Below are 12,491 nucleotides of genomic sequence, written 5' to 3' on the forward strand. Positions count from 1 at the left end.
CATTTCATGTGGAATTAGGAGCTGTGGGGTAAAACTACAGCAGGGTTTTGCTGTTTTACAGTTACTATGCAGCTTATGAGGGAATTTCTGCCCAGCCCCCAGTACTCAGGATGTACATGCTAAAACCAGGATTTGGTCCTCATTATAAAAATACTGTGTTCTCATTTTTCACAATGGCCCCCTTAAGAGAAAATTGGTCTCAATGTTGTCTCACCTTACTCATGTGAGTAAGCCCCACTAAAGTCAATGAGAGTATTTCTGTGAGGAAGGAGACCAGGCTTGATTTTGTGCTGAGCAAACATGAAGGCACTCAGCACTTTGCAGGACCAGACCTTTTCACTGTGTTGTGTAATAACTGCTTCCCATCGGTACATGTCATAGTGTCACCATCATTACAACAGAGCCTTCTACCAACTAAACTAATAGCCCGACTATGGTGAACACTAACCAGGGGCGGCTCTAGACATTTCGCCGCCCCAAGCATGGCGTCATGCCACAGGGGGCGCTCTGCTGCTCGCCGGTCCCGTGGCTCCGGTGGACCTCCTGCAGGCATGCCTGCGGAGGGTCCGCTGGTCGTGCAGCTTCGGTGGAGCCGCGGGACCAGCGGACTCTCCGCAGGCATGCCGCCGAAGGCACCCTGCCTGTTGCCCTCCCGGCGACCGGCAGAGTGCCCCCCGCGGCATGCCGCCCCAAGCACGCGCTTGGCATGCTGGGGCCTGGAGCCGCCCCTGACACTAACATCTACAGTCACTGGGCCAGGTTCTCTGCTGCACCTTGCAGCAGAGAGGAGGAGAGCAGGTCATCAGAGAATTGGTTATTGTCATGCCACCACCTTGGTTAGAGCAACTTGGGATCTTGCTCTGACCTGGGCCATCTGGCAAAAGTCCAGCAAAGAGGCCACCTGTCAGGTCAGAATATCCCGAATCTAGCAGTGCTTTGCTGGAGTCTGTGTGGGTGTATGGTGAACACCCGAGCTGCTCAGACTGCAGCATCAGCTCCTAAACTGCCCAGAGCACGCTGAGCTCTCTGGATGAGAAGCGCTAGATCAGTGCTAATGATTAGTTAATTAGCATTAATTATTATTCATGATGATGCAATATGGTGACAACACGAGCTGTTCCATGGTGCTGCTTTTGGGACCAGCTTCCGCTCTGGGCTGCGCGTGGCCCCCGGGCCCGCGCCCAGCCCAGCCCGCAACCTCACCAGAGCCAAACCCCGCGGAGCATCGGGCGCGGCCGCCGCAGTGAAGCCGCTTCGCCCGGCCCCTGCCTCACCCCCTCATTGGCTGGAGCCCTGCACCAATGGCTGCGCGGGAAGTAGATGTGCCCCTCCCCATCCCCAAGCCCATTGGTTGAGCGGCCTCCGCATGGCGCAGGGGTTCGCTGAGCGCCCAGTCACTCGCGCGTGGGGGTGGGGCCAGGTGGAGGAGGCGCCGCGGCTCTAGCGCCCCTGTTATTGTTACACTGTATCGGGTTCGGGGTTACACTGGCCCCGCCCTTCCCCCTCGGGCGGAGAAGCTGGGCGCGGGCCGGAGCCGCCCCGCAGGGACTCGCTCAGGATGCCGGTGAGGATCCAGAGCCGGCCCGCGGTCCCGCCTTCCCCATCGCTACGGAGCGTTGTGCCGTTGCTAGGGTGGCGCTGGGCCTGGGAGCAGCGGGGAGCCTGGGCCGGCTCAGGGGGGGGGGGTGGAGTGCGGGGTGCAGGGGTCCTTGGGCCGGGGAGGGGGGGTCTGAGGTGAGGGGCTTGGCATGGGGGGGTGGAGTGCGGGATGCAGGGGGTCCTTGGGGAGGGGCTTGGCATGGGGGTGGAGTGTGGGGTTCAGGGGGACCATGAGCCGGGGAGGGGGGGTCTGAGGTGAGGGGCTTGGCATGGGGGGATGGAGTGCGGGGTGCAGGGGGTCCTTGGGCCGGGGAGGGGGGTCTGAGGTGAGGGCTTGGCATGGGGGGGTGTAGTGTGGTGCATAGGGGGTCCTTGGGCTGGGGAGGGGTCCTTGGGGAGGGGCTTGGCATGGGGGTGGAGTGTGGGGTTCAGGGGGTCCTTGAGCCGGGGAGGGGGGGTCTGAGGTGAGGGGCTTGGCATGGGGGTGGAGTGCGGGGTGCAGGGGGGTCTGAGGTGATGGGCTTGGCATGGGGGGGTGGAGTGCGGAGTGCAGGGGTCCTTGGGCCGGGGAGGGGGGTCTGAGGTGAGGGGCTTGGCATGGGGGGTGTAGTGTGGTGCATAGGGGGTCCTTGGGCCAGGGAGGGGTCTGAAGTGAGGGGCTTGGCATGGGGGGATGGAGTGCGGGGTACAGGGGGGTCTTTGGGCCGGGGAGGGGGGTCTGATGTGAGGGGCTTGGCATGGGGGGATGGAGTGCGGGGTGCAGGGGGTCCTTGGGCCGGGGAGGGGGGTCTGAGGTGAGGGCTTGGCATGGGGGGGGTGTAGTGTGGTGCATAGGGGGTCCTTGGGCTGGGGAGGGGTCTGAGGTGAGGGGCTTGGCATGGGGGGTGGAGTACAGGAGCAGGTCTGAGATCATGGGCCTGACATTTAGAGATGGAGTGCAGGGTACGGGAGGGCCTAGGCTAAGAGTGGTGCCCACTCAGAGGTGAAGGATGCAGAGGGGGCCTGGTAAAGTGTTTGTCTCTGGGTACCACATGTAGGATGCCCTAGACTCGCAGTGCAGGAAGGTTCTGGAGCCCTTAGGTTCGGAGTAGTAGGCCTAGGGTTCACAGTGTGGGCAGGTGCTGGGCAGGTGTAGCAGGGATGGTGCTGGCCTGGGGTGTTGCTGAGTACTGGGATCTGAGAGAAGGGAGGGGCAGAGAAGTGCTAGACAAAGTTGGTTGTATGTAGTATGGCAAATACTATATTCCTATTACTGGATTGCAGAACATGCATATTTCAGTTTATTATAGATAATAACATGCTGTTGTGCCTCCTGTGGTCTCTACATTATTCACTATGTCATCCTGAGTATTGTGCACATTTATTACGATCAGCCTGAGTTTGTAATAGTGATAAGGCTATTTTTTTTAAGGTAATATGCTTCCTAGGTCCAAAATACCTGCCATTCCAATACTCATTGACAGGTGCTTTTGGTAATCTATGCTGCCAGAATGATTGGTGCCCCATGTACTGTCTGATGCATGCCCCGCAACTTATTTTTCTTCACATGGTGAATCTCAACTAGTCACAGAGATTTTTTTTTTTTTTTTTTTAATGTTAAGGAGCTAGAGAGTTCGAGGAATTTCAAAGTACATGATATTCAGTGTAGCAGAGAACTACTGATCTGCAGTCCTTACCTTTGTCTAATAGTAAAAGCTCACTTAAATAATGAGGTTTCTCCTTGTGACTGGATTGCAGACAGAGGACCTGTAACTTTTTAGCCTTGTTGATTCTATCTATGCTTAAAGCCTTTACTTTTAGACTCCTCTGCTGACTCTGAACTGCCAAATATAATATAAAGTAGCTGTTACATTTGCCCACCCTGTGGCTCTTACTAGGTTTAGTCTTTGGTGATGATAAACTTTTTGATCTGTCTAATTTACTTATAAGGCCTCTATCACCTTGGCACGTGAGCTTGTTATAAGTATTTCAGAGTAGAAATAGCAGTCTTTCTCTTCCCAACTTATAGGAGAAATAGCATGATTAATATATAGGGACTTTTTTTTAATGCTCTGGCTACATGTTGTGTTCTGATGCGAGTATGCTTAATTCAGAGCACTGAGTTTACTGGTCATTCTGATCTCTTTTGGAAGTGATCTCCGTAGGTTAAGTTCAACTGCTGGGAAAGCCGTGTCTCTCACCCTTTCCTTATTGGTTAGTGATTTCATTGTTCCAGTGGAATATAACAGTAACCAATTTAACAATCTGTGGGCAGATGCCCTTTTGCTGAGTGGGAGTGTTATACAAGAAGAAAGTTCTTTTAAAGCTATTTCCTTTTCCTCAGTCTTACTGGGTTCAGCTTTAGCCAGTTCTACATCTGGGTTCTCCTAATGGCTTCCTAAAGAGTAATGGGAGAAGGGACAGGGTCTTGTGGAGTGACGCAGGTGAGGTCTTTGGAGATGGAGGAACTTTTGCCCATTATGACCCACTTGCTTTGTAGACCATATCAGGGAGTGTCTCTTACTTCTGGGGCCCCTAGGTTTGGAGTGCTGGTTCTATGATGAAATAATAATTGATCACCCGTTCAACAGGATGAGTATATGTACTTCTCTTGTCTGGGGACTGGAGGAGCTCATCTACTAGCGGAACAAATGCTGCCTCAATAGTGCTTTGGCCTAAAGCTTGACAGCAATCCAGAATATTGGCTGCTGACTGGTAGCAAAAAAGCAAACAAACCCCACTCTCCAAATTCTAATATCCTGATTAACTTGCTTAGCAAAAGTTAGATGCAGGCTGGTAGTTAGCAACATCTGTAGCATCCAATGATAGGGTTTTTAGTACTGACTGGGTAACTGTAAGTGTTAAGATGAGTGATAGATGTCTTTCATCAGCAATGTTCAGTCTCGAAGTGTGTAACTGTTGGCTTACAATTCATATTTTGAAATTCTTGATGACAGAATAGAAAACTTACATATATTTTAGGAGTATATAAAAGACACAGCACCCCAAATATGGTCCCCCCCAAGTTGCACTTGAAGTAGAGCTGAATTAAATGTGTATATGGACTTTTCTGAAGTGAATATTTGCAAAGAAATTTCTGTTTGATTGTGTTCATGACCCTTCTGTATTTGAATTCTAGGAATGTTCAAGCTTACATGTGTTGTTAGTGTACATAGTTGCAAAATGTGAATTTTAGCTTGACTGTTCAAAATCAAATGTTTAACAGTATATTTGATTGTAAAATCTGCAGTTTGTGTTCATTACTTACTTACTTCTTTCAATCAGGGAATGAAAACAACGTCAATGTAACTAAGCAGTACAGGGCACATGTTTTCAAATGAACAAATATTTTCGACAAAGTGCGCAAACAAAGAATCACTTGTTGAAAGTCACAGATCTTGAATGACTAATAAATTTGAATTTCACAACCTGTGTATAATTTGTGAACAGAAAAAGGTTAATTTAATCAAATTAGTTCTTTATTGCACTTTATTTTCTTAGCCCCAGTTGTAAATCAGTCCTGTTCTGAACACTTAGGCCCCTGATCCTGCAAAGACTTGCACGTACTTAAATATATGCAATGGAATTATTCAGTGTGTACACTTAAGCACATCTGTAAGTCTTACACTGTAACACATGAAGATGTTTGTTTTGTTTTTCATGTATGTAGATCAACAAATCTGAGAAGCCGGACAAGCCTGAGAGCTGTGATAATGTCAAGGTTGTTGTCCGTTGCCGACCTTTCAATGAAAGAGAGAAAGTAATGTGCTACAAGATGGCAGTTAATGTTGATGAAATGAGGGGAACCATTACTGTTCATAAAACAGACTCTTCCAATGAACCTCCAAAGACATTTACATTTGATACAGTTTTTGGACCAGAGAGTAAACAGCTTGATGTCTATAACTTAACTGCGAGACCAATTATTGACTCTGTTCTGGAAGGATACAATGGTAAGTCCCTTATTGTCCTAAAAATTAAGGATCCCTTATGCTGTCAAAGTTCCATCTGATTTTAGTAGGAGTTTATCTGAAGAAAGACTACTGGTGCTAGCACCATATTATTCATATAGTTAACTGTAACCTCGTTTTACCTAAAATAGAATGTCCAATAAGGGTATTCACAATTCTGAGTTCCCTGTTGCCAATGGTTGTGCTTTTATAATTGGTAACAGATAATTATCAGTTACTTTGTGAGCATCAGGTATTGGCAAGGTTAGTGGGCCAAACTTCTCAACTACTTTTTTTCTATTTGTAAAGGATTTGCATTTTATTTATCTTTTCAGCATACCCAGATTCTTGAGTGCTTTTCTTCTTGTAAAATATCAGTTGCCCTGCATGTGTCAGCAACTCTGCATTAACAACTTCACATATATGTATAATGGAAGAAAAAGGTTATAAATAATAGTAAGTTGCAAAGACTTCAAAGATCTAGGTGAAATACTTTTTGTATTGGGGTCAATATAGATGTAAAATATAGGAGGTTCCCTGAAGATTGAATGCTAAGGCAAAAGCTTTGTTAAGGCTGTGTGTAAAGTGTATCCAGATATTCGAACAGAATTAATTATCTGTTTTTGGCCAAGAGTTTTTTGTAGTGGCAACAAAGCATAAACCTGACTTAGGAGCCAAACTTATTTTTGCAGTACTTGGGTCCATGATTCTGGTAAGTCTTTCTGATACAACTGAAGGAGGAAGTTCCATGCCTCAAAGATTGGTGACGTAATCCAAATTGTAACTGAGTCTGAAAATCTGTATCTTGGTTTGTGCTATGCCCATATGTGGCCTATGCTGAATCAATTTGAGGCTGCTACAACTGTGGTTAAGTGAATGCTGATGCCCACCCATGGGGAGTGGCCCTGAGGCAGACTCACACCACTACATAGCCAGTTACCCTTTTAAAAAGAAACTTATGTTTCTGCCTTATGCTTGTCTTAGCAGGTTTGTACGTATTCTGGAACATGAGCTATGCTTGTCTAGTTAATTACTCTTCTTTGCCTTTGTACAAGACAAAGATTGAAATATTCTACTTTTTAAATTTAAAGGAAATGAGTAAATGTGCCTGAACGAAGAGTCATTCATTCTACATTTGCATATTTGTTCTCCCTGTTAATAGAATGCATTATTGATTGGCCTAGCTCCGTTGGTTTGTGTGAGACATATTCCTAGAGCAATTATGCTTGACTGAAATAACACATTAGTCATTTGTGGTAGTTCAGCCCTGTTTGCAAAGACTGTACAACACTTACATTTCCTCTAGGCCTGTATACTGTGTATTGGAAAAGCTGGTCCGTTCTAACTCATTGTTGCTGGTGGTTTTGGTAGTGCCAAGGTAATGATTAAAAACTGCCATCTTTGGTATTACAATTCATTATAAATATTTTTCTTGTACTGCAGGCACCATCTTTGCATATGGACAGACTGGCACAGGCAAAACTTTTACCATGGAAGGTGTACGAGCTGTTCCTGAACTTAGAGGAATCATCCCCAATTCATTTGCCCATATATTTGGTCACATTGCAAAGGCAGAGGGGGACACAAGGTGAACTAATTTTCTTCCTTTGCCTCATCCCTATCCCTGAGACAAGCAATAGATTGAAGCACAAGCTTTCAAAGATCTTGGGTAAGATCCTGACCCCATTAAAGTCAATGGGAGTTTTGCCATTAACTTCATTGTGGGCCAGGATTTCACCACGTGTGCTTAAGCACATCTTTGTTTATGAATCAGTAAGCTGTCAGTTTGTATTAGTACTCTGAATGTCTTCTTTGTACACTGAGATCAAAACAGTTACATTTAACAAATATTTCAGTTTACAAATGTCATTTTTAATCTTAGATTTTTGGTTCGAGTGTCTTACTTGGAAATTTACAATGAAGAAGTGCGCGACTTGCTCGGAAAAGACCAGACACAGAGACTAGAGGTGAGGATGGAGTGTTTTGAATCACTGACATTTTGCATTTTAAAGGAACAAATTGTCTCTTCAAGAAGAGCTGAGTATTAAAAGAACAGACAGACCTTGGAGGGGAAGAAAAGTTTTCCATAGCACCAAAGGTGACCTTTTGCCACTATCAATATTTTGCCTTTTGTCATTTTTCCTTCTCACTTAACCTTTAGTCTAATCATGTAACATTATTTCCCTCACACTCTAGACTAATTCCCCTCAGGAGAATTTGAGGAAGAAGAGATGAAAATATTCAAAACAGGATACAAAAACATATTCTATTCAGCACCTGTATTGCTGTCAAATGAACTCAGTGGCTGAAGTTCCTTTGTCCTTTTACACTGGTGTTTTTCCTATGATTCCTTCAGGGAACTTCTCTCACTTTTATGGCAAGCTTTCTCACAATCTTATGATTGTCCCAAAGACTTTTGGGAGCTCCCTGACAGACTGTAAAATGCTCAGTGAGTTATGAACCTGTTATAAGCGTAACAGTTTGCGGGGTGGTATATTTACGCTCTAGTTCTAGGCCAGTGGTTTTCAACCTTTTTTCATTTGCAGCCCCTAAAAAATTTTGAATGGAGGTGTGGATACCTTTGGAAATCTTAGACATAGTCTTCGGATCCCAAACGGTTCAGCAGCCATGGTTTGAAAACCACTGTTCTGTGGTAACGACAACCTTTTGCGGACCCCTTCGACATAGTCTCCAGACCCCCCAGGCTCTAAACCATGACTCTAGCTGACTTCATATCAACTCTTCCCAGGGCTAGGGGAAAAGATGTCGGCATCTGTACAGAATAGGAGAGTGGCATGTGGGGTGTACTCTTCAGATATTGTAGCAATCCCTTGAAACCGTTGTCTGTTTGAAGTACTTCTCTTGAGAGAAGAAATAAGAGATGGACAAGCCAGCTTTTTATTTGTTAAATACATCAGACATTCCCAATGGTTCCTGGGGCCAGGAAACAGTTGATTAGACTGAGTGCTTTCTCTGCCTCTGAATGTGCTATGTGCCTGCTCCCCCTCTCTGAACCCCTCTTTACGATCTCTTTGGAGATTTGAGGCTTCCTCCTCATTGGTGTTCCCTCCATTTGATTTGCCTTGGCAGAAGGGTCAGTAGAAGGCTACAACACTCTTGATCCATAGGCTTGTATGGTTCTGATAAGTCATGCTTGTATAGAACAGAAACTATGCTTCTAGAAATAGAAGTACACTAGTGCATTATGTTATGATAACTGGTATATGCGAGTACTACAGAGAACAACTTCCAAAAATAATCTCTGTGCACCTCCTGGAAGTGCTCAAGCAAATCTGTTTCTTGTTTAGGTTAAAGAGAGACCTGATGTGGGAGTTTATATCAAAGATCTTTCAGCTTATGTTGTAAACAATGCAGATGATATGGACAGAATCATGACACTAGGCCACAAAAACCGTAAGTAGTACTCATTATTAGGGTTTTAAACTCTTGTCCAGAGCACAGTTTAGTGTAGCACTATGCATTGCCATGTAGACAGTTGACTTTGAGACCTGAGTGCAATCTTCAGGAACAGCACACTCAGCTGAGCAGTGAGAGGGGTGTCTCCTTGCTAAGTTCTGTGATTGAGGAGCAGCCAACGGAGGTAGGACAGACCTTATACAGCAGCTTTTCTTGGCTGGAAGGTTTGTTCCAATGTGGAGTCTTGATGGTGCTCTAGTTGAGGGTGTGAGAGTGGGGCTTGAAAGTGCTGCAACTGAGGTGGTGAGAATACAGCAAAGCAAAAGAGGGAACCACTGGGTCTTCTAGTTGGTCTTGAACTTGCCCATTCATTCTCCTTTTCTTCCTCTCACCTTTGCCAAGGTGAACAAGCATTAGACCAGTGTTGTGCTCTGTAGTGTTGTAAACTGGTGATGTGATTGCATGTTTTCTCGGAGCAACAGAACAGCTCATTTTAACATCCAGGACACTTTCTGAATGAAGTATTATAGGTTAATATACAAATCAAGCAAGGGTTAATGACTGTCACTGCCACTACATTGGAAACTGCAATATTTTTACTACTCTTAAAATACAACTCAATCAGCAAGGATTAATGGTCTGACCCTATTGGGTACTGAGCATCATCTGTTTTAGATTTGCAGTCTTTGCTGAGTCAGTTGTCTTTTCCAAAGTAGATGAATGGGTGTGAGGCTGCCTGGTGCCTTTTGGGATTGGGCCTTGAAAGGCATATGCAGGGATACAACTAGATGCAAAACCTCTGCTTCTCTTTCAAATGATTGCATGTCCAGACTGAAGATGAATGCTACAATTTCATGCTCCTAATAAATGTGATTCATCTCCCCTCAGACCGCGTGGTGAAGGATTTTTTTTCTGGTGCATCAGAAACCCTGCAAAATGTTGGGTGTTACAGCTGAGATAATTATTCCACACTAATTATTAAGTATTACCATTTTCAGAAGTTAAACAACAAGTGTATTCAACTGTTTTAAGTACGATTATAATCTCTGTAAATTATAACTGTTTTGTGGTGTCTTTGTTTTCAGAGTAGGGACTATTTTACCATACAGTTCATTGTTAATTCTGATGTTTTTGGGTCTCTTCACTAAAGGTTCTGTTGGTGCCACTAATATGAATGAGCACAGTTCTCGCTCCCATGCCATCTTCACTATTACCATTGAGTGCAGCGAGAAGGGTGTTGATGGAAACATGCATGTTCGTATGGGCAAGCTGCACCTTGTAGATCTAGCTGTAAGTAGTAACATGCAGATCTAACAAAATGCTGGTTGTGGATGGTTACTGATTGTTATGCTGGACCCTTAACAAGACAGGCGAAAGGCACTGCCCCTCCTTCAAAGAGCTTACAGCATAAGGCCCAGATCCAGTAAGAGTTTCTGTGGGAACAGACTGCTGTGAAACCCCACTTAAATCAATGCAATTCTGCCTGAGTGCAAGATCAGCCTATGCAAAATAAATTGCAGGATTGGGGCCTTCCTTAGACATGCATAATTTTCCCAGTGGAGGGGATGGCCCAGGGAGGACAAGGGGGTATAATAATCAGATTTTTGAGGTTACTCAAGTGTGTTATGTGCATCTAGACGGTTCCATTACATTCATTCTTGTGAAAGTGTGATTGTTTATAAGTTACTTGATGTTTTTTCCTCTTATATCCATTGATTGGGGGAAGCAGGAGATCATATTTAAAAACTTACCATTCGGGTATTATGCAGTGTTGTGTATTAGCTACAGTTTGTTTTTCTAAAATAAATTTTTGTATATGAAATGGTACGTTCCATTTTCCAGCTATGTCATTTTGCTGTGCACACTTCAGTGCTACTGTGAGTCTGAAGAGTCTATTAAGACCTGCTTGACCCTGTCCTTTCATCCTCTAAATGCCCGTGTATTCCTTTTGCCAGGGGTCAGAAAGGCAGACAAAAACTGGAGCCACTGGGCAACGACTAAAGGAAGCCACAAAAATTAACCTTTCGCTTTCCACTCTTGGGAATGTTATTTCTGCATTGGTGGATGGCAAGAGCACTCACGTGCCCTATCGTAACTCTAAATTGACTCGACTTCTTCAGGATTCCCTGGGGGGCAACTCAAAAACCATGATGGTAAGAATGGGATACACCAAAGTTCAATGTCCCAGTAACCTGGTTTATATCTTTAAGGTGGAATTGAAGTAAAATTCTCCTGGGAATAGTCTGACGCTGGTATTTATCACTTTTATTTCAGGACTGTGCTCTTTCATTGATGCATAGAAATGTAGGTCAGAAAGGGACCTTGAGAGGTCATTTAGTCCAACCCCTATGCTGAGGCAGGACAAAGAACCTAGAACATCCCTGATATGTGTTTGGACAACCTGTTCTTAAAATCCTCCAGTGATGGTGCTCCAACAAGCTCCCTTGGAAGCCTGCTCTGGTGCTTACTGTTCTTACAATTAGAAAATTTTCCTTAATATCTAATCTAAATCTCCCTTGCTGCAGGTTTAGCCCATTACTTCTTGTTCTACTTTTAGTGGACATAGATAACGACTGCTCACCATCCTCTTTATAACAGCCCTTCACATATTTGAGACTTCTTTCAGCCCCCTCCCCCTTCCCAGTTTTCTTTTCTCAAGACTAAACATGCCCAGTTTTAACTTTTCCTCATAGGTAGGGCGCTACCAAATTCATGGTCCATTTTGATTAATTTCATAGTCAGAGGATTAAAAAAATTATAAATTTCATGATTTCAGCTATTTAAATCTGAATTTATAGGGTGTTGTAATGGTAGGTGTCCTGACCCAAAAAGGAGTTGAGGGGGGAGGGTTGCGAGGTTACTGTGGGTGTGGGTGTGGGCGGGGGTGTTGCGGTACTGTTACCCTGACTTCTGCGCTGCTGCTGGCAGTGGCGCTGCCTTCAGAGCTGGGCAACTGGAGAGAGGTGGCTGCTGGCTAGGAGCCTAGTTCTGAAAGCAGAGCCACTGCCAGCAGCGCAGAAGTAAGGATGGCATGGCATTGCCACCCTTACTTCTGCGCTGCTGCTGGCAGGGTGCTGCCTTCAGAGCTGGGTGCCCGGCTAACAGCTGCCGCCCTCCGGCTGCCCAGCTCTGAAGGCAGTGCAGAAGTAAGGATGGCAATACTGTGACCTTTCCCTAAAATAACCTTGTGACCCCCCTGCAACTCCCTTTTGGGTCAGGACCTCCAATTTGAGTAATGCTGGTCTCCTAAGTTCCCACTAAGCGATGCAGCAGCCTATTAAATGCTGCGCAGGCACTCAGGGTTGCGGTGGGGAGAGATGCCCCAGACTCAGCCCAGCCCTGGACCTGCCACGGCCAGGGCAGAAATGCCTATTCTGCTGCCTTAGCCCCAGAGCTGCTGTGGGGAGAGGTGCCTCTCCCCTCAAGCCCAGGTGCTGCTGTGGCGAGAGAGAGCTGGGGGGAGTCCTCTCTCCCCGCCATAGCACTGGGGCAGCCTGCACCCCAGATCCCTCACCTTCTCCCCCCTGTACTGCAACCCTCTGCCCC

General features: G+C 45.7%; 1 protein-coding gene across 2 annotated transcripts in view; it reads left to right on the top strand.

Moving 5' to 3' along the window:
• Positions 1-1,426: 1,426 nt before the first annotated feature.
• Positions 1,427-12,491, top strand: part of KIF3A (kinesin family member 3A) — a 34,333-nt gene continuing 23,268 nt past the window's right edge. For both annotated transcript variants that reach the window (XM_045028217.1, XM_045028218.1), the window contains exons 1-7: positions 1,427-1,564; positions 5,249-5,531; positions 6,972-7,116; positions 7,411-7,495; positions 8,837-8,942; positions 10,096-10,235; positions 10,901-11,098. In XM_045028217.1, the coding sequence (XP_044884152.1) occupies positions 1,559-1,564; positions 5,249-5,531; positions 6,972-7,116; positions 7,411-7,495; positions 8,837-8,942; positions 10,096-10,235; positions 10,901-11,098 (963 nt within the window). In that variant the 5' untranslated portion in view covers positions 1,427-1,558. The remainder of the gene's footprint in view (positions 1,565-5,248; positions 5,532-6,971; positions 7,117-7,410; positions 7,496-8,836; positions 8,943-10,095; positions 10,236-10,900; positions 11,099-12,491) is intronic.

This window comes from Mauremys mutica, chromosome 8 (genome assembly GCF_020497125.1).
Source record: "Mauremys mutica isolate MM-2020 ecotype Southern chromosome 8, ASM2049712v1, whole genome shotgun sequence".
In the NCBI taxonomy this organism is placed as follows: domain Eukaryota; kingdom Metazoa; phylum Chordata; order Testudines; family Geoemydidae; genus Mauremys; species Mauremys mutica.